This window comes from Muscardinus avellanarius, assembly GCF_963383645.1.
Source record: "Muscardinus avellanarius genome assembly, chromosome: 17".
In the NCBI taxonomy this organism is placed as follows: Eukaryota; Metazoa; Chordata; class Mammalia; order Rodentia; family Gliridae; genus Muscardinus; species Muscardinus avellanarius.
The window spans coordinates 53766267-53788465 of record NC_137803.1 but is presented as its reverse complement, the minus strand read 5'-3'; the positions used below and the strand labels follow the sequence as shown (position 1 = coordinate 53788465).

Below are 22199 nucleotides of genomic sequence, written 5' to 3'. Positions count from 1 at the left end.
TGGGGATGGAACCCAGGGGCGTTCTGCCTCCGAGCTACATCCTTGGCCCTATTTTTTATTCTTTATTTTGAAATGATCTCACCGAGTTGCAAGGGGCCTCACTACTCACTAAGTAGCTGAAGCTGTCTGCAAACCAGGATCACGCTGTGTCAGCCTCCCAAAAGCTGGGATTACAAGCGTGTGCTACCAAGCCCAGATTTTGTCTTTATTTTGAAACAGGGTCTCACTAAATTGTGGATCACTAAGTAGTTGAAGTGGCCGTGAACCCATGATCCTACTCTTTCAGCCTCCCAAGTGATAAGTTGGGTCCTGCACTCATGTGACTTTGTGTCACATGACCTCTGCAGGGTAAGGGAGGGGCTGAAACCCCTGCGAGAATTGGGCGTTCCCGCGAGGAAACCCTCCTCTCGCGAGATGCATACCTTGAAAAGGAGAGCCCGCGTCCTCAAGCTTCGGACAGGCGTGCGGGCCCCATGGTGCCTCGCCCTGATCCCCGGGAGAGCCGTGCCATTAAAACTTTACATGCCATGTGTACCGGACCTCTCTCGTGTTTTTCACACTCCGCCGTACTCACATTATTTTTACTTTACTCGCATTAATTTTTTATTTTACTTATCATTTGGTGCCGAACCGGGAGAACTCTTGGGTCCCTCCCCATTTTTTTCCTTTTTTTTTTGTTTTCTCTTTTTATTTTTACTCTCTTTTTGAGCCCCGGACTCTCCGACCTGCCAGCAGCTCGACTGTGAGGTCCCACACCAGCGCTCTGCTTGCAGGTGTTGCTCCCACCACTGCCGCCGCTGCCGCCCCGTGCCTGCCCGGACCGTAAGCTTCTTCCCCAGCCCCACGCTCTCCGGGAGAGCCGGCGGCCTTCTTCCCGCCCCGGGCTCTGCTGAGAGTCCGCGGCCATCTTTCCAGCCACGAGCTCTGCTGAGAGCTCGCGGCCATCTTTTCAGCCCCACGCTCTGCTGAGAGCCGGTGGCCATCTTTCCGGCCCCGCGCTCTGCTGAGAGCTCACGGCCATCTTTTCGGCCCCGCGCTCTGCTGAGAGCCGGTGGCCATCTTTCTGATCCCGCGCTCTGCTGAGAGTCTGCGGCCATCATTCCAGCCCTGCACTCTGCTGAGAGCCAGTGGCCATCTTTTCCCGCCCACGTGCTCTCTTCTGGAGCGCTGACGGCCATCTTCCACTGCCACCGCGGCCACAGCCACCACTGCCGGGGCGTGCAGGCTCCTCCGGCCGCCAGGCTGCCAGTTCCACCCGCCCGGAGCCAGGCTCCTTGGGTGATGCTGGCACCTGCTCTGCTTGCCGACCTCCTGCACGGGCCAGGACCTCTGCCTGCTGCTTGGACCTCCTAAAACCGCCGTTCCAGCTCGGCGCTCCAGTCACCGCTGGGACCTCTGGCCGGTTTGCCCCGCCCGCCCCGAGCCAGGCTCACTGGGCGGCACACAGCCGGCTTCGGTGTCCGCCACAGTCACCTGCGCCAGGCGTAGCTCTACTTGCTGCTGCTGCTCCGTTTCGCCCGCCCAAGCCAGGCTCACTGGCGGTGCTCCTCGGGGCCCAGCCTCAGCGACTGCCGCATGCCTGGAAGCCATTTTGTCTCCACGCCGCAAACTGGACAAGCCATGCTGCCTGCGTGCCACCGTTTGATCCCGCCTGTGCCAGCCGTCAGTGCCATCCACACCAGCCACCAGCATCTGCGTGCCCCAGCTCCACTGCACCCCCAGCAGCTTCTCAGCGCTTCTGTCGCAGCCAGCACTGGCCGGCAACACTTCACTCTGGTAAACTGCCTCCTTCCCTTGGTTAGCGGGTTCCAGACTTGGGTCTTCCGGTCCACTGAGACCCCAAAATCCAAGCGCTTGGTGACCCATTGTCCCCTGGTCCACTGGGACCACCCTCTGGATGACGAGGTCATCCTCCGGTTTTGAGAAGGAATGAAGAAGTTCTTCCCTATCTCTTAACCTCCATTTCCGAACGATTGAGCAGGGAAATCAGGGACGCCCATTTCCTGTTCTTCGTTTCCGCCCGTGAACCAATTATGGGGAGTCGAACCTTTGTACTAGCAGATGCCCTGAGCGCCTGTCTGCCTTGATACGAGTTGGGAAATGGGTTGTGGTGGCCCAGGAATAGTTAGGAACTTTTATAAGCAGTCTGGTATCCCTCCAAATGCTCTCCCCTATCAGCTGCCATTTATTTTCCCGTCAGCTGCCATTTTGTGATGGCGCATAGTCGCTGCCTGGTGATGCCATCTTGGCCCGCGCCAGACTGCAATTTTGCTGGGCGGCCCGCGTGGGCGCGCCCTAGGTGCTGTGGGAAACGCCGGGGCTGGGGCAACACCCTCTGCCCATGGGGAGTCTGCGTTGCCATTCTTGCCGGACACCAGCCCCGGGACGCGCTCTTTGTGAGTATAGGTCCGTCGCAGCTGACAGAACCTTAACATGGCATCTAAGTTTTAATTCCAGAGAGAAACAGGCGGAGATGGAGCGTACACTCCAACTTTGCCAAAAAGCAGATCCCTGGTAGCTGCCCTTCAGCTGGCGGTGGCGGCTCAGCCCTCTGGAGCGCCACCTAGGTGTGGAGGACTGCAACGACGACTACCTCCAGGAGCCTGCCTGAAGTGGGGTAAAGCCACGCCTACCAATCAGACTGTGTGGCCAGGAGGGCCACTGGAACAGTGCCCTTGGAAAAGGCCCTTGCCTGTTCAAGCCTCCTCAAGCACACATCACTAAGCTGTCCAGGGTAACCTCCAATTCGCACTGCAGCTATGCACCTACCTGCACCCCCTTCTGGGGGACTGGACTCCTGACTCCTCCTGGCCTGGGGCCCCTGACGACGCCCCTTGACAGCAGGAAGAAGCTAGAGGGTCCAATCGTCATCCGTTATCCCTACCATCAAAAGGCCGGGATGATAAGTTGGGTCCTGCACTCATGTGACTTTGTGTCACATGACCTCTGCAGGGCAAGGGAGGGGCTGAAACCCCCGCGAGAATTGGGCGTTCCCGCGAGTAAACCCTCATCTCGCGAGATGCATACCTTGAAAAGGAGAGCCCGCGTCCTCAAGCTTCGGACAGGCGCGCGGGCCCCACGGTGCCTCGCCCTGATCCCCGGGAGAGCCGTGCCATTAAAACTTTACATGCCATGTGTACCGGACCTCTCTTGTGTTTTTCACACTCCGCCATACGCACATTATTTTTATTTTACTCGCATTAATTTTTTATTTTACTTATCACCAAGTACTGGGATTACAAGCGTGAGCCACCACGCCAGCTCATTTTAAAATTTTTAATTTAATCTGGGTGTGGTGGCGCGCCTGTAATCCAAGCTTCTGGAAGGCTGAGACAGGAGGATCGCGGTTTGCAGACAGCCTCAGCTACTTAGGTCCTTTAAAAAATTTTTTTTAACTTAATTTTCTTTTTTTTAAATTTTGAAACAAGGTCTCATTAAGTAGCTGAGGCTGGCCTGGAACCTGCGATCCTCCTGTCTCAGCCTCCCAAGTCCTGGAATTACAGGAATGTGCTATCATGCCTGGGGAATATTAGGAACTTTGGGGATGAAAAAGGGTTAGATGTTGAGAAGGTAGCCGGCAATGTGCATCGGGGGCTTAATACTGAAATTGTGTTCATAGTCTAGGGACATCTTCATCGACTGAAGTCTTGCTGAACGTGAGGAGGAATTTAGCCCAGGACAGTGGCCTGTGACTGCATTCCCAGTACTTGGGAGGCTGATAGAAGAGGATCACAAGTTCCATGCCAGTGTGGGTAATTTAGCAAGACCCCGTTTCAAAAATAACAATATAGCCAGGTGTGGTAGTTCATGCTTGGAATCCATCCCAGTACTTGGGAGGCTGAGAGAGGAGGATCACAGGCTCTAGGACAGCCTCAGCAAGTAGCGAGACTCAACCTCGTGCGACCCTGTTTCAAAATAAAAAGGTTGGGGTGTAACTCGGAGGTAGAATGCCACTGGGTTCAACACAATGAGAGAGAGAGAGAGAGAGAGAGAGAGAGAGAGAGAGAGAGAGAGAGAGGGAGAGAGAGAGAGAGAATGTATAAATTCCAGGATTTGGGAAGCTGAGACAGGAAAATTGCTGGTTCGTGGCCAGCTTCAGTAATTGAGTGACGCCTCCCCCAACAACTTAGTGAAATCGTTTCAAAATAAAAAATAAAATAAAGCTGCAGGTTTAGCTCAGAGTTAGAGCACCCCGAGCGCAGGGATTACAAGCGTGCGCCACCACGCCCGGCATTTACTCTTTATTTTGAAACAGGATCTCACTGGGTTGCAGAGGTCCTCACTAGGTAGCTGAGGCTGTCCATGAACCGCCATCCTCCGGTCTCAGCACTTGGGAGGCTGAGACAGGAGGATCGCACGGGTTCAAAGCCAGCCTCACTCAGCTACTTAGTGAGGCTCTCAGCAATTTGGTGAGACCCTGTTTCCAAATAAAATAGAAAAAGGTCTGGGTGTATAGCCCGGAGGTAGAAAGCCTCTAAGTTCCACCCCTAGTACCACCAAAATAAATAAATAAATAAATAAATAAATAAATAAATAAATAAAGAGTAAAAAACAGGGCAAGGGGTGTAGCTCGGAGGTCAAATCCCTCTGGGTTCCATCCCAGACCCGCAAAAAAAACCAAAAAACAAAAAAAAACACGGTTTCAGGTGTTGGACCAATATTAATCGTTTGGGCGTCTTTCAGAACTCCTCTTTGATCAGAGGAAGTTGCATTTCGTGCTTCGCCGGCGCTCTGGCCGCGTGGAAGCAACAAGCCTGCTCGCCAGCGGCCCCCGGGCCCCGTCCCGCCGCCCTGCGGCCGCGCGGGCGCAGTTCGGTCCTCCGGTCGCCAGGGGCCGCGCGGGCGCAGTTCGGTCCTCCGGTCGCCAGGGGCCGCGCGCGGGCGGGGCCGGAAGTGAGTGCGCCCGCGCTTCCGGCCGCGCGCTCGGCGTCCCGGGCCCGCGCAGCGCTTCCGGCCATTCACCCGCCGGCGCGCTCGCTGCTCCGTCGGCTCCTGTGCGTTCTCGGGCCCGCGGGGGACGGCGCCGCCAGGATGAAGCTCGTGAGGTGAGGCGAGCCCAGGCGCGGGGCAGCTGCCCGCCCGGCCGGCCCCGGGCGCCGCGCCGCGGGAGGGAGGGAGGCGGGCGAGCCGCATGGCGGCCTGCAACGGCTCGGGCGCGGCGCCCATCGTGGCGCGGGCTCGGCCGCCCGCGGTGCTCCCGGTGCGCCGCGAGCCGCTCCCGGGGCCTCGCTCTGCGGAGTTGGTCTGGAAATAGCGAGCCCTGCTTGCAAAACGGCGTGGGTCCGAGGGATTCGTTCTTAAGTTGGATTTTTAAGGGTTTTGGCCCTCTTCGGGCTCAGGGCCGATTATCTGACAGTCTCCGTTAAAGGTGGGCTTTGGATCTACAGGAAACTTCCACTGTTAGGCAGAACTTCCCACTCCCTCCGCCCTTCTGCATCTGGAGGCTGATGTCGGAGCAATCTGTCCCCGAGCAACGCCTCCAGCCCTGTTTAATTTTTTTGGTTTGAAACAGGGTCTCTCGACGATTCTGAAAGCCTGATAAGTTGCTGAGGCTGGGATTACAGGCAGGCGCCACCACGCCCAACTTTTCTGTTACTTGTGATTGGTTACACAGACAACAAATAGTTCCGCTGTTTCCTCGCTTTCTGTGACTGCGTTAGTAATGAGCCTACTGATGACTTGTTTGCTGATTTGCATAATTAATTAGGAACTGTCTGTATATAGGTTTGGTTTTCATGCTTTCTCTTGAGGCTGAGTCTGGAACATAGGGCAGAAGGTTATAACTAAGCCAGCAATTGGGAATATTTAGTTTCTTTTCTGGGGAGTCAGGAATTGACTTGGTGGATCAGGTATTGGGCCCCTGTTATACTGTATACAAGAACTTGGATACTTGTATACAGGTATACTGTATACGAGTACCCTGGAAAGTTTGGGACTTTGTGTTTACTGAAGACAGGTAATAGACAATTTTTCATATGTTTGAGATAGCATAGAGTTGTCAGCATTCTATTTCAGGGAGTTAGAGAAGGCATTTAAAGCCAAGGGCCTCCTTAAGTAGTAGCTAAGGCTGCCCTGGAACCGGGATTCTCCTGTCTAAGCCTCCCAAATGCTGGGGCTACAAGCATGCACCACCAGGCCCGGCAAACAAAAGTATTTTAAGGTTAGCTTTTGTTTTGTTTTTATTTATTTAGTAGTAGTGGGAATTGAACCCAGGGACATTCTACCTCTCAGCCTTTTGATCTTTCTGTGTATGTATGTTGTACAGAGGATTGAACTTGGGAGCATACTACCTCTGAGCTACACTCCCAGCCTAATTTTATTTTTTATTTTAAAATGGAGTCTCACTAGCTGGGCGTGGTGGCGCACACTTGTAATCCCCACGCTTGGGAGGCTGAGACAGGAGGATCGCGCAGGTTCGAAGCCAGCTGAGGCTGGCTTAAGAGACCCTGTTTCCAAATAAAATAAATAGGTCTGGGAGTGTAGCCCGTAGGTAGAAGGCCCCTGGGTTCCATCCCCAGTACCCCCACCAAAAAAAAAATAAGAGTCTCACTAAATTGCAGAGGGCCTCATGAGGTTGCTGAGGCTGGCCATGAACCTGCGATCCTCCTGTCTCAGCTCCCCAAGTATTGGGATTAGAAGTGTGTGCCGCCATGCCGGGCTCTCCTAGGTTCACAATATTATAAGGTTCACTTATATAGTACCCCAAGTTCACTTATTAGTACCACAAACACATAAAGGAGATGAAAATAAGTTGTGAACCCTTCAACTCTGCAGTATTTCCTAAGGCTTTGGAAGGTTGAGGCAGGAAGATCATAGGTTCAAGACCAACCTTGACAATTTAGCCAGACGCAGCAAACTAGAGTGACAAACGTTTGAAACATAAAAAGGAAAAGGACTGGGTGAGGGGAGTAGCTGAGAGGTAGAATGCTCCTGGGAATCCCCAAACAGATATCACACAGGCGAGCAGAACAAAAGCCTAGGTGAAATGAGGAATGAATGGTGTGTGTTGGTGGAGATTAAATTCAGAGGTATTCTACCTTTGATCTACACCCCCAGCTCCTATTTTTCATTTTTTATATTGAAACAAGCTGTGAGGGCCTGGCTAAGTAGGTGTGGCTGGATGTGAACCTGTTATCCTCCTGTCTCAGCCTTCCAACTACTGGGATTATAAGTGGGCGCTGCCACACCCAGCTGTGTTTTTTTTTTTTTAACTAGAGATTAGCCGGGCGTGGTGGCGCACGCTTGTAATCCCCGCACTTGGGAGGCAGAGACAGGAGGATCGCGCAGGTTCAAAGCCAGCCACGCGTGCTGGCTTAGGAGACCCTGTTTCCAAATAAAAATGTAAAAATAGGTCTGGGAGTGTAGCCTGTAGGTACAAGGGCTTCCAGGAACCCCAGTACCACACACACACACACACACACACACACACACACACACACACACACAAAATAAAATGAAGAATAAACTAGAGATTAAACCCAGTGTGTTCTACCTCTAATATAAATTGGGGAAAATAATTAAGGCAGATTTGTACTCTCCACTGCACACAAAAAAAGTGAATTACACATGCATTAAGTGTATCAGGGGTGGAAGCACACTCCTGTAAATCCCAGTACTTGGGAGGTGGAGACCAGAGGATCACAAGTTCCAGGCCAGCTTCAGCAACTTAGGCCCTCAGCCACTTTGTAAGACCCTATTTCAAAGTAAAATAGGGGTGGGATGTATCTCAGTAGCTCATGCATTCAATTCCCAGTACCAAAAAAACCCTAAGTGTTAAACTAAGAAAATAGGAGACTATTTTCACAGTCTTATTATGGGAAACATCATTCTAAATAAAGGCCATACCCTTGAAGAATTCTTTTTGTGTTTGTTTGGTACTGGGGATTGAACCAAGGGTTTTTCTAACTCTGAGCTATATACCCTGAGCCCAGGTTTATTTTTATTTTACTTTATTTTATTTTGCAGGTCTGGGGATGGAACCCAGGGGCATTCAACCTCTGAGCTACACTCCCTGCTTTTGAAACAGGATCTCACTAAGTTACTGAGGGCCTCACTAAGTAGCTGAGGCTGTCCTTAAAAGGAATCCTCCATCCGGGCGTGGTGGTGCACGCTTGTAATCTAATCCCCGCGCTTGGGAGGCGGAGACAGGAGGATCGTGCTGGTTCGGAGCCAGCCTTGCTGGCTTGAGACTCTGTTTCCACATAAAAATGTTAAAAAATAGGTCTGGGAGTGTAGCCCGTGGGAGTGTATACCGGAGGTAGAAGGGCTTCCAGGAACCCCAGTACCACCCCCCCCCAAAAAAAAAAAAAGGAATCCTCCAGTCTCAGCCTCCTGAATGCTGGGATTATAAGCATGCGCCACCATGTCAGGCTTTTTTTTTTTTTTTTTTTTTTTAAAAATAGGATCTCGCTAAGTTGCTAAGGCTGGTCTCAAACCTGTGATCCTCCTGTCCTCTCCCAAGTACTGAGAATCCAAGCATATACCGCCACAACTGGCTAAATGGAGCTGGATGTGGTGGCGCAAATCTGTAATCCCACTACGTGAAAGGCTAGCCTTGGCAACTCAGTGTGGTCCTTTTTCAAAATAATAAAAATAGGGCTAAGAGTATAGCTCAGAGGTGGAATGCCCCTGGGTTCAAACCCTAGTACCACAAAAAAAAGGAAAAGAAAATGGAGACAGCATGGTGGTGCATATCTGCAATCCCAGTATGTGGGAGGCTGAGGTAGGATTATTGCAGGGTTGAGGCCAGCCTCAGCAACTTAGTGAGACGCTGTTTCAAAATATAAAATGGATAAAGAAAAAAAAGAAAAGCTTGCTGGGTGTGGTGGCGCATGCTTGTAATCCCAGCATTTGGGAGGCTGAGACAGGAGGATCGCGGTTCATGGACAGCCTCAGCTATGTAGTGAGGCCCTTTGCAACTCAGTGAGACCCTGTTACAAAGTAAAGAATCAAAAAGGTATGTTTGTGTGTGTGTGTATGTATGTGTGTGTAGATAGGTAGGTAGATAGATAAGCCCAGTTTGGTGACAAATGGCTTATCTTCCTAGCACTGGGAATCTGAGACAGATGAGTCAGTGTAGCTCAGGAGTTTAAAACCAGCCTAAACAACATAGTGAGACTTCTTTAAAAAAAAAAAAAAAAAAAAGAAGGGCATGCCTGATGGCACATGCCTATAATCCCAGTACTTGGGAGGCTGAGACAGAAGGATCCGGGTTTGATGCCAGCTTCAGCAACCTAGCAAGACCCTGTTTCAAAACAAAAGAACTGGGGGTATAGCAGGGAGGTAGAATTCCCCTGAGTTCATCTCTAGCACAAAAAAAGAAAGAAAAAAGTTTGTATAACAGGTCGGGCATGGTGGCGCATGCTTGTAATCCCAGTACTTGGGAGGCTGAGACAGGAAGTTCAAAACCATCCATAGCTACTTAGTGAGGCTCTCAGCAACTTAGTGAGACCCTGTTTCCAAATAAAATATAAAATAGGTCTGGAACTATATCCCAAAGGTAGAAAGGCCCGGGGTTCCATCCCAGTACCACCAAAAAAAAGTTTGTATGACAAAAAACCACAAAGTTGAAAGAATGGCATTCTGGCTGGGTGTGATAGGACACACTTGTAATCCCAGTACTTGAGAGGCTGATGCTGGAGGATCACAGATTCCAGGCCAACTTCAGCAACTTAGTGATACCCTGTTTCAAAATAAAAAGGACTTGGGATATAAATGGGAAGTAGAATGCCAGTGAGTTTATAAAATCTCCAATACATAAAAGAATGGCATACTGGTGGGAACTAAAAAGAAAAGCTCAGCCTGATGGACATTGTAAATCATGTGAATGGATAATGAATTTATAGAAAATATACAAATTTTTATATTTGTAAAAGGTACCCAATTTCACAAGTAACTTAAGAAAAACATCCTTTTTTTTTTTTTCTTTCTCTGTTAACAAAAACTTAGCTGGGCATGGTGATGCATGCTTGTAATCCCAGTACTTAGGAGGCTGAGATAGGAGGATCACAGATTCATGACCAGCTTCAGCTGCTTAGAGAAGCCCCCTAAGGCTAGGAAAATAGCAAGTTTGAGGACAGCCTCAGCAAGTAGTATAGTGAAACTCATCAACCTAGTGCGACCCTGTTTCAAAATTAAAAATAGAGCTGAGGGTGTTCGGAGGTAGAATTCCCCAGGTTCAATCCCCAGTACCCCAAGAAAAGAAAGAAAAAGGGGGGCCAAGGAAACAAAAAATGGCTGGAGGTGTTGCTTGGGGGTAGAATGTCCCAGGGATCAATCCCCAGTACCATACCAAAGTTTTATGTAGCGAGGCACAGTGGTAGCACACCCCAGCAAACCCAGTCATTGAGAGTCAGAGGTAGGAGGAGCACAGTGAATTAGTAACACCCTGTTTAAAATAAAAAGGGCTGGGGTGTAGATTGGAGATAGACTGACCCTGGGTTCAATCTCCAGTACCAGAAGACAAAAAATGTTTAATGTGAAAACTCTGGATTTTTTTTTTCTTCCTATTTTCCTAGGTTTTTGATGAAATTGAGTCATGAAACTGTAACCATTGAACTGAAGAATGGAACACAGGTCCATGGTACAATTACAGGTATGGAAATTGAACTGCTTACATGGCACTGTTTTGTTTACATTGGACTTTTTCTCCCACTCCACCTGAGGACCAGCATTCTTTGTGTTTGTTTCATTAACATTATCTTTATTCTAGAACAGATCTGTATTCTTTCTTGAAATACTTAATTGACCTTACATCAGTCTTATTAAGTACTTAGGCTTTAAGCAAACTAATGTGCCCGTGTTACCCCTTTTCCTTTTATGCCTGTGTGTGTTGCTTTCTGTTAAGAATGCTGTTTCTTGCCAGGCGTGGTGGCGCACGCTTGTAATCCAGCATTCAGGAGGCTGAGACTGGAGGATTGCAGTTCACAGGCAGCCTCAGCTACTTAGTGAGGCCCTCTGCAACTCAGTGAGACCCTGTTTCAAAGTAAAGAATAAAAAATACGGCGGGGGGTGTGGCTCGGAGGTAGAATGCCTCTGGGTTCCATCCCACCCCCCCCCCCAAAAAAAAAAAAAAAGAATGCCGTTTCTTTGTTTCTTTCAAAATACATTTGAAACTTTTTTTCCCATACTGGCGATGGAACCCAGGGGCATTCTACCTCCAAGCTACACCCCCTGCCCTATTGTTTATTTTGAAACAGGGTCTCACTGAGTTGCAGAAGACCTCACTAAGTAGCTCAGGCTGTCCGTGAACCGGGATCCTCCGATCTCAGCCTCCCAAATGCTGGGATTACAAGCGTGCACCACCACGCCCGGCTCCTTTTTGTTTTTATTCTTTATATTGAAACAGGGTCTCACTGAGTTGCAAAGGGCTTCACTAAGTAGTAGCTGAGGCTGTCTGGGATTACAAGCATGCGCCACCATGCCTGGCTTTTTTTTTTTTTTAACATTCTAGCTAGGTTGATGAGAGCCTGACTTCTTTCTGGGGCTGACTGTGAACCTGCGATCCTCTTGTCTCAGCCTCCTGAGTACTGGGAATACAGGCATGTACCACCAGGCCCGGCTACAAGCATATTAATTTTAGGAAAGAAGGGGAGCTTTTCTTCTTTTCCCTGGAGAGAATTAGCAATATTGAACATTTTGAGATGATTTTGGGAAAGTGGTACTGGAGATTGAACCCAGGCACCATACCTGGCCCTGACCTTAACTTTCTAAAACAAGAGGTAAGTCTTTAGTTGTCCCATATGTTCAGATGTCATGTGGTTGCTAGGAGTAGTGTGTACATAAGGCCCTGGGTTTGATCTCAAGTACTGCAAAAAATAAATAAATTCGGGCATGGTGGTCAGGCATATGATCCCAGTACTTGAGAGGCTGAGACAGGATGATCCCACATTTGAGGACAGCCTCAGCAACCTAGTGAGACCCTGTTTAGAAAAAATAAATAAAATAGGGCTGAGGGCATAGCTTAGAGGTAGAGCACTGGGCATGGTGGCCCATGCCTGTAATGATAGAACTGGGAGGCTGAAAAAGAACGATTTCAGGTTTGAGATCAGCTTTAGCAACTTAGCAAGACCCTGTTTCTAGATAAACAAATAGTGCTGGTGGTGTGGTTTGTAGGTAGAATATCCTGGGGCTTAATTGCCAGTACCACTAAAAAAGAAAAAAGTGAAAATGGCTTGGTGAAATGTGGTGTGGGGAAGTCACGGAGATGGTGGGGAGCAGCAGGAAACACCTCCAAGCCTGGGACCGGAGCACACGTAGCACGCGTGCCAGGCTCCCGCCATGCCCTGGGAGCATCCCTATGAAGGCAAGATTGCTTATTTACCCTGGCATTCCCATTTACTCATGGACAGAAGCTTGTACTGAGCAGAACAGATAGTACTCTATTAATAGTCTTAATTATAGCTCGATAGATTAATTGCCTCCCCCCTTTTATGGTACTGGGAATTGAACCCAGGGGCATTCTACCTCTGAGCAACACCCCCAGGCCTATTTTCTTATTCTTTATTTTGAAACAGGGTCTCACTAAGTTGCTGAGGGCCCAAGTAGTTGAGGCTGGCCAGAACTTGTGATCCTCCTATCTCAGCCTCCCAAGTGCTAGGTACTTTTTATTGTGCTAAAAGTTGCCCCACTTTTTCCTGCTAGGTGTAGATGTCAGCATGAACACACATCTGAAGGCTGTGAAAATGACCCTGAAGAACAGGGAACCCGTGCAGCTGGAAACACTGAGTATTCGAGGAAATAACATCCGGTATTTTATTCTGCCAGACAGCTTACCTCTGGATACACTACTTGTAGATGTTGAACCTAAGGTGAAGTCTAAGAAAAGGGAGGCTGGTAAGTTTGAAGGATTATGAACATTTTTGTGTATGGTGAATTCAAACTCTAATCCATGCCAGGCCTGGTGAACATAATCTTTAATCCAGTGAGAATTTGGGACAAGACCAAAAAATACATATATATTTATTTATTTATTTTATTTTTGGTACTGGAGACTAAACCCAGAAGCATTCTACCTCTGAGCCTTTTTTTATTTTTAAACAGTTAACTTGCTGGGCTGACTTCAAATCTACAGTCTTCCTGACTCAGCCTCTCAAGTACTAGGGTTACAAGTGTGCACCACCACACTCACCAAGAAAATACTTTTAAACTTGACAAAAGCTTAATAAATTCAAGTGAAACAGATACTATAATAGTAAAACAGTTCTTGGTTCTGCATGATAGTAGGGTTAAGTGTTTTGAGGTCTAACACATCTGATAGAAGCTGAGGTTTTTCTATAGTTGCTAAATAGCAGCTATCGCTGGGTGTGGTGGTGCATGCTTGTAATCCTAGTACTTGGGAAGCTGAGACGGGAGGATCACAGTTTTGCAGCTATAGCCTCAGCTAGTGAGGCCCTTTGCAACTTAATGAGGCCTTGTTTCAAAATAAAGAATGAAAAGTAGGGCTAGGGGTGTAGCTCAGAGGTAGAATGCCCTGGGATCCATCCCCAGTGCTGCAAAAATAAATAATAGCTCTAATGGAGCTGGGCACAGTGCAGTACTCTAATCCCAGTGACTTTTTAGGCCAAGGGGTCAGGATCACAAGTTCAGTGTCACATAGGCAACTTGGCAAGACTTTGTCTTGAAATAAGAAATTGGTTAGGGGCCTGGGAGTGTAGTTCAGTGGTAGAATACTCTTGGGTTCAGTTCCCCTCCCATAAATTAAAAGAGCTGTAAGGTGGGAAAGGTGTGTGTAAATGATGTTTTTGATGACCAGTAGAGAAATTAAGCTATTTTTCTTTTTCTCAGTTGCAGGAAGAGGTCGAGGCCGAGGTAGAGGAAGAGGACGTGGTCGTGGCAGAGGAAGAGGGGGTCCTAGGCGATAATGCCTCTCAAGATTATTGTTTCAGAGTGATAGATGATTTGGGACATCTTTTGTACAGGTTTTGTTAGTTTTTAATAAAATAAATGTGGGTATAGTCCCACTGCATCCGTGTTGTAATGGTTTCCTCTGCATTCGTGACGTTAACAGTGAGAGTGAGGCAGGCCTGTTCTTAGATGATCGGTTTTTAAATTCCTGTTTTTGCAGTGCTGGGCTAGAACCCAGGTCCTCTCCCACAGGAAGCAAGTGTGTTCTGCTCAGCTGCCCTCTGCCCATCTTTAATTTTTCTTTCATGGTGAATATATACTTTATTCCACATGCACTGAGTACGTGTTTTATTGCTCTGCTTTGATCTCTGTATGGGATGTGGTTACAGGTGAAGTGCGTTTTTCTGGTGTTTCTGAAATGAGTTCTTGTAAAATGGGGTCTAAAGTTGAAATCAGAAGCCGTTCTTTTTGTTGTCAGTGTTAATGGCTCTGTGTCTTTAGCTTCATTGGTAGTTTTGGTGTTCTCATTTGAAACTCCAGAAAATGTTAACTAGATTATCATTTGTACGCAGTGTTGAAACCTGTTAGCGTGGAGTATAGCTGTCAGGCTTTTTTACCAAGTACTTTATAAGGAGTCCTTTGAGAATTGAAAGGGGAAGACTGCTTTATTTGATAACAAAATGATTCCCCCACACTCCCATGGTACTGAGGATTGAACCAAAGGTGTTCTACCTCTGAGCTACACCTTCAGCCCTTTTTATTTTTGGTTTTGAAAAAAGGCCTTGCTAAGTTGCTGAGGCTGGCCTCAAACCTGCAATCCTTCATTCTGAGCCTCCCAAGTACTGAGTTTACAGGAATGTACCTCATTAAAAAGAACCTAGAAAGTTTATTTAAATTGGTTAAACTTTGAGAAGAATGTGTCTCAGTATATAAGATTCCTTATAAAGCTGGCTACCATTAGGAAAAAATCTAACATTGAGGACTTGGGGCCCTCATCTCTTCTTCTGTCCCTCCCTTCCCTCCTACCCACTATGCTCTACCACTGAGATATTTTGTTTTATTTTGAGATAGTGTCTAGCCAAGTTTCCGAGGCTGGCTGGCAATCATACTGTCTCAGCCTGCTAAGTACTGGGATCACAAGTATGCATCATCATGTCCAATTTATGTTCTTTTTCTTTTTTAATGTGGCAGAAATTTTCTCAAATAAGGTTGCATGAACTGGGGTAATGGATGGGTGTGTGTAAGAAGTTACTATAAAAATTGTGAGAGTACTTTTTTTTTTTTCAAATATCTTGTGTTAAGTAAACTCAAATCCTTTCTGATTGTGCCCTTGACATGTTAATAAACATTGATATGTCTGGTTGATACGTCGTGGAATCTGCCATGTAGTAGTTTACACAAATCCACCTGTGGTCAGACTGCTTCATTATAAATTCTGTGGTCCAAATCCATGACAAGAGACCACTTAGCTGGGTGTGGTGGCACAGGCTTGTAATCCAGCATTCGGGAGGCTGAGACCCGAGGATCGCGGTTTGCAGACAGCCTCAGTCACTAAGTGAGACCCTGTTTCAAAATAATAAAAAATAGGGCAGGGGGTGTAGCTCAGAGGTTGAATGCCCCTGGGTTCCATCCCCAAGCCCACAAAAAAAAAAAGAAAGAAAAAGAAAAACATTTCTCTTTTTTGTGTGCATGATGCTGGGGATTGACCAGGGGCATTCTACCTCCGAGCTGCACCCCCAGACTGATTTTTTTATTCTTTATTTTGAAACAGTCTCACTAAGTTGCAGATGGCCTCACTAAGTAATCGAGGCTGTCTAGAAATCCAGATCCTCCTGTCTTAGCTTTCCAAGTACTGGGATTACAAGCTTGCGTCCCCACGCCCGGTTATATGATTGTTCGCGGACAGCCTCAGCTATTTGGATCCTTTTCAACTCAGTGAGACTGTTGGAAAAAACAGGGCTAGGGTTGTATCTCAGAGGTAGAGTGCCCCTGGGTTCCATCCCCATTACCACACACACACACAAAAAGGCCCAAAACGCCCCCCCCCCCACACACACACACGTCTTTTAAGTGAGAATTGGAGCTAAATATAGCTTCTCAGGTATTCTTTATCACCTGACCTTGAAAATTGTCATCATGGACTCCAAATTCGGTTCTAAAAGCCAGAGGCTTACCTTATGACCAGCGCTATATTAGGTTTGGAGTAGCTGTGAGATTTTTTTTTTTTTTTTTGGTGCAATGGGGATTGAATCCAGAGGCATTAAAATGGTCTCACTAAGTTGCAGAGAGCCTCGCTAAGTTGTCGAGGCTGGCTTCGAACCTGCGATCCTCCTGTCTCAGCCTCTCAAGTACTGGGATTACAAATGTGTGCCACCACACCTGGCTCAGCTGTAAGTTTTTTTTTTTTTTTTTCCCAGTACTGGGGATGGAACCCAGAGGCATTCTACCTCTGAGCTACCCGCCCCCCCCCCCGTCCCATATTTATTTTATTTTATTTATTTATTTGGAAACAGGGTCTCACTAAGTTGCTGAGAGCGTCACTAAGTTGCTGAGAGCCTAAGTAGCTGAGGCTGGCTTTGAACCTGTGTAATCCTGTTTTAGTCTTCCAAGCGCTGGGATTACAAGCATGCACCACTACGCCCAGCCCTATTTTTTATTCTTTATTTTGAAACAAGGTCTTACTGAGTTGCAAAGGGCTTCATTAAATAGCTGAGGCTGTCTGCAAACCCTGATCCTCCTGTTTCAGCCTCCCAAATGCTGGGATTACAAGAGTGTGCCACCACACCTGGCTCCAGCCCAATTTTTTCATTCTTTACTTTGAAATGGGGTCTCACTAAGTAGCTGAGGCTGACCAGGAACTTGGATTCTCTGGTTGCAGCCTCCCAAATACTGGGATTACAAGCATACACCACCAAACTCGGCTCAGAATTAAGTATTTTTAACTTTTCACAGCACTGTTGGGTTTCCTATGGCTGGATTTTTTTTTTTTCTTTTGTGGTATTGAGGATGGAACCCAGGGGCATTCTACCTCCAAGCTCCACCCCCAGCCCTATTTTTTATTCTTTATTTTGAAACAGGGTCTCACTAATTTGCAGAGGGCCTCATTAAGTAACTGAGGCTGGCCATGAACCTGTGATCCTCCTGACTCAGCCTCCCGAGTACTAGGATTATAAATATACACCACCACACCCAGCTGGACGTTTTCGTAATTGCTATAAATGTGAGCCCAATATTCTGGAACTAGCTAAACAAAACTTATGTTGGTACCAGGAATTGAAGGCAGAGGCATTCTACTTCCGAGTTACATCTCTAGACCAATTTTATTTCTTATTTGGAAACGGGGTCTCACCAGGTTGCTAAGAGCCTCACTAAATTGCTGAGGCTGTCCTTGAACCTGCGATCCTCCAGTCTCAGCCTCCCAAGAACTAGGATCTCAAGTGTGCACCACCATGCCTGGCTTACGAAAACAGTTTTAATGTTTCTTAATAATGCATTCATAATTATCATAAATCACTTGCTTTTTTTTTTTTCCAGAACTGGGGATTGAACCCAGGGGCATTCTACCTCTAAGGTATACTCCCATTCCTATTTTTTATTCTTTATATTGAAACAGGGTCTTTACTATGTGGTAGAAGCCTGATTAAATAGCTGAGACTGGTCTTGAACAACTGTGATCCTTCTGTCTCAGCCTCCCAAGTACTGAGATTACAGGCATGGCTGTCATCATGAATTACTTCCTCGTGATTATTTTATGGGCTTTTTCTGTAGATACAAACTCCAGAGAAACAATTTAAAATTACAGATTTTATTTTAATATGATGTATATGTGTGCACGTAGACTAATTACAAATAAGCTTGCAAATTATAATCATTATAAAACATAAATCAGCCCTAATTTAATATTATCAGATTAAAAGCATGTGTAGAAGTCAGTCTAACATTGTTGCACTTACATTTCAAAGTAAGAATGCATAAAGATTTAGCGAACTGGTTTATCTCATTTCTGTTTTCATGTTATCATCATTAAAGTATAAATACCCTTAGGAATGTGCCAACTTATAACTTACATTCAAGTAACCCAAATCTCTTAACAGTTATCAAAGTACCATTAAATCGCCTATAATGAGTAATCTAAAAATACTTTGCTAAATTAAAACCCTGAGGAATTATTATTTTTTTGCACAATGGTTTTGGTTAAGTGCAGTTCCATGTAAGTAAGGACTACTTTATTTAAGGTCATACTTGGTAAGGCGTAGTAAAAATAAAATCTACATAATAATCTAAACTATATGTAATTTCTTGCTACAAAGTCGTTTTCTAAAAACTCTGCCTGTCATTCTGGACCTTTTCGCCATGGTGGCACATCTGCTTTGTAGAGTAGTTCACACGCGTGCGCTAAGCTGAGCAGTCTTGCAGTGATGGTTCAGACACACGGCAGCGCGAGAGCTCCATGCTCGAGAGCTCGTGTCCGTGCTCCACCATGGCCTGCACGAACTGCTTGAAGACTCGGTCCATGTACGTGCACTGCCTGGGCCAGAATCCCTCCAGAAAACCAATGTGGCCTCCGTAAGAGGTCAGGACCAGAGCGACGTTGGGGTTCTGCTTAGCAGTCTCTATCGGGATGGCTTGAGAGCAGAAGGGAGCCGTGAGAGAAGAGGAGGGGAGGACAGAGAGGGTCACTGCCATTTGTTGTTAGGGAAAGTATATACCGCTATTATTTCTAACCAGTACAAACCAAAGCACCCTTACTTGTAACTAGTATGGCTAAATGGAATGAATCTAATTTATATAACATTTCATGTTTATAGTCATGGAATGGGCCATCATTTTAGAAGAATCGACCCAAAATCTAATAACAACATGAAAACATAAGTACTAGGGATTGACCCAGAGGCATTTTATCTCCAAGCTACAACCCCATCCCTTTAAATTTCTTTTGTTTTAGCCGGGCATGGTAATCCCTGCGCACTTGTAATCCCTGTGTTTGGGAGGCTGAGACAGGAGGATCACACAGGTGTGAAGCCAGCCTCGGCTACTGAGTGAGGCTCTCAGCAACTTAGTGAGATCCTGTTTCCAAAGAAAGTATAAAATAGGTCTGGGAGTATAGCCTGGAGGTAGAAAGGCCCTGGGTTCCACCCCCAATACCACCAAAAAATAAATTTCTTTTGTTTTCAGCTGGGCATGGTGGCACCTGCCTATAATCCCAGTATTTAGGAGGCTGAGACAGGATCATAGGTTTGAAATTAGCCTCAGCAATTTAGTGAGGTCCTGTTTCAACATAAAATATTTGAAAAAAGGTTTAGGGGTGTAGGCTGAAGGTAGAATGTCCCTGAATTCAATACCTTATACCAAAGAATAATTTTGTGTGTGTGTGTATGGTACTAGAGATTGAACCTAGGGGCATGATATCTCCGAGCAATACCTCCAACCCCCATTTTTAAAAATTCTTTATCTTGAAGCAAGGTCTCATTAGGTTGTAGAGGGCCTCACAAGTTGCTGAGGCTATCTGAGAAGCTGCAAGCCTCCTGTTTCAGCCTCTCGAGTACTGGGATTACAAGGAGCGCCAGCCACACCTGGCTGCTTGTTTATTTTGAAACAGTCTGGCTAGCTTGCTGAGAGTCCGCCGACATTGCTGAGGCTGATCCCAAACCTTCTATCTCAGCCTCCTGTCTTGGTCTTCTCAAGTACTGGGATTACAGGAAAGTGCCACTTCCACCCCACCACATAGATGAACCTTGTTTTGAAAAATTAAAACTAATTTAAAAATCTTTGTGAGTTATAAATACATTATATGTATGGCGTGTGTGTGTGTGTGTGTGTGTGTGTGTGTGTGTGTGTGTGTGTGTGTGTGTGTGACTAGAGATTGAACCCAGGGGCTTTCTACCTCTCAGCTACACCCTCAGCTCAATTTTATGTTTGCTTTCATTTTTTGTGGTACTGAGGATGGAACCCAGAGATACACTTTCAGCCCTGTTTTTTTTTATTTATTTTGAAACAAGGTCTCACTAAATTTTAGAGGGCCTCACTAAGTAGCTGAGGCTGGCCACAAACCTGTGATCCTCCTGTCTCACCCTCCCAACTACTGGGATTACAAGCATGCATCATCATGCCTGGCTCCTATTTTATTTTTATTTGGAAACAGGGTCTCACGAGGTTAATGAGAGTCTCACTATTTATGGAGACTGTCCTCAAACCTGCAAACCTGTCTCAGCCTCCCAAGTACTAGGATTACAAGTATGTGCTACCATGCCCAGATAGGTTAACTTTATAAAAAGTTGTATTTCTGAAGCTATTGGTGTCTGTACAAATAATTCAAAATTATAGATACAAAGAGCGGTGCAGTAACAAAACAAAACTAAAAATAAAACAGAGCTGGGAGAGTAGCGCAAAGGTAGAATGCCCCTGAGTTCAATTCCCACTAATATATGAATGTAAACACATACATACATACATACATTCTTTCACATGGAAATTGTTCCTTTGGGTGCTGAATTCAAACATCTGAAATATGAGTGATCATTTTTCTTTTACTTCCTTCTCTGAATTTCTATTTAAAGTTAAGAGAATAAGAAACTATTTTGAAACTATATAGTTGCTATATTAAATATAATTCCCATTAATCAGTCTCTTCATGAACTATAAAACCAGCTCTGAGCACAGAGTTAAAATATATGAATTAAAGTTTTTATACTTATTTTTCTCCCATGCTTAGAGTTCAGACACTGAAATGAAATTTTTTTTGTCCTGAAAACATAATCTACCACCAAGCTCCACCCTCTTCCCTACTCAGAAATTTCTAACACTGACCATTACAGTGATATCAACTAAAAAGACTGCCACATTTTAATCATGTGAAAGATGCTGGCTGCCTGTTCTCTCAGACTACAGACAATTGTCTAATATCAGTGTGGCAAGACTGTCAAAAGCTTGAAAAAGAAAAGGAAATAATGAGTTTAAACTTCACCCTGTGGGTCAGGTTAAATACTGGGAAATTTTTTGTTGACTGTAGAACCAAGAAAGTATAAAAATGAGTGAAATCCATTGCAATCAAATGAAAATATGTTAAAAATCACTGTGTAATTCAAATGATATTGTTGCGTTTTCTTTTTTTGGGGTGTGTGTGTGTGTGTGTGTGTGTGTGTGTGTGTGTGTGTGTTACTGGAGATGGAACCCAAGGGCATTCTACTTCCAAACTACACCCAAGCCCTATTTTTTATTCTTTATTTTGAAACAGGATCTCACCAAGTTGTAAAGGGTCTCACCTAGTAGCTGGGGCTGTTCTTGACCCACAATCCTATCTCAGCCTACCAAATGCTGGGATTACAAGCTTGTGCTTCATGTCTGGCTGCAAAAATGTTTTTAAAAGTATTTAAAGTTATTAGTAGTCATGTTATCAAGGGGAACTTGCCTTTATTTAATTTCATTTTGTAATCTCTGCACTTGGGAGGCTGAGACAGGAGGATCATGCAGTTTCAAAGCTAGCCTCAGGTACTTACTTAGGCTTTCAACAACTTAGTGAGACCCTGTTTCCAAATAAATATATATATAATGTATATTGGGAGCCGGGTGTGATGGTACACATTTGTAATCCCAGCATTTGGGAGGCTGAGACAGGAAGATTGCAGTTCAAGGAAGGCCTCAACTACTTAGTGAGCCCCTTTGCAACTAGGTGAGACCTTGTTTCAAAATAAGGAATAAAAAATAGGGCTGAGTGTGTAACACAGAGGTAGAATGCCCCTGGGTTCCACCCCCAGTACTGCAAAAAAAAAAAAAAAAAAAAAGTATTTAAATGGGTCAGCGTGGTGGCGTTTACCTGTAATCCTAGTAACTTGAGAGGTTTAGGACGATCATAGGTTGAAACCAGCCTTAGCAACTAAGGCCTCAGCAATTTAGTTTAGGCCCTATTTCCAAATAAAACATAAAATAGGGCTAGTGATATAGCTCCATGGTAGAATGCCTCTGGGTTCAATCCCTAGCGCCACAAAAATAAATAAATATGTTTCAGAAAATACTTTGTGAAATTTCATTAGAATAGAGTGCAGACCTATTTATTATTGACTTAATACGATTACTTCTTTTTTAATTATTTTTTTTTATTTTTTGGTGGTACTGGGGTTCCTGGAAGCCCTTCTACCTCTGGGCTACACTCCCAGACACCTATTTTACTTTTTTATTTGGAAACAGGGTCTCTTAAGCCAGAGCAGCTGGCTTCGAACCTGCGCGATCCTCCTGTCTGTTCCTCCCAAGTGCGGGGATTACAAGTATGCGCCACCACACCCGGCTATACGATTACTTCTAATCATCTTATATTGCTTCAGTATATGAACACATGTAATACTCTTATCAAATTCCAT

General features: G+C 45.8%; 2 protein-coding genes across 2 annotated transcripts in view; one reads left to right on the top strand and one right to left on the bottom strand.

Moving 5' to 3' along the window:
- Nucleotides 1-5131: 5131 nt before the first annotated feature.
- SNRPD1 (small nuclear ribonucleoprotein D1 polypeptide) lies at nucleotides 5132-13862 on the top strand (the record flags this gene model as incomplete). Its single annotated transcript, XM_080714716.1, has 5 exons — nucleotides 5132-5238; nucleotides 5340-5399; nucleotides 10518-10594; nucleotides 12643-12834; nucleotides 13786-13862. The coding sequence occupies 5 exons, from the start codon at nucleotides 5132-5134 to the stop codon at nucleotides 13860-13862; spliced, it is 513 nt and encodes a 170-aa protein (XP_080570842.1).
- Nucleotides 13863-18240: 4378 nt separating this feature from the next.
- Nucleotides 18241-22199, bottom strand: part of ABHD3 (abhydrolase domain containing 3, phospholipase) — a gene marked incomplete at both ends in the record, with an annotated part of 52425 nt that continues 48466 nt past the window's right edge. Inside the window, one exon of the mRNA XM_080714715.1 lies at nucleotides 18241-18470. Within this exon, the coding sequence (XP_080570841.1) occupies nucleotides 18241-18470 (230 nt within the window). The remainder of the gene's footprint in view (nucleotides 18471-22199) is intronic.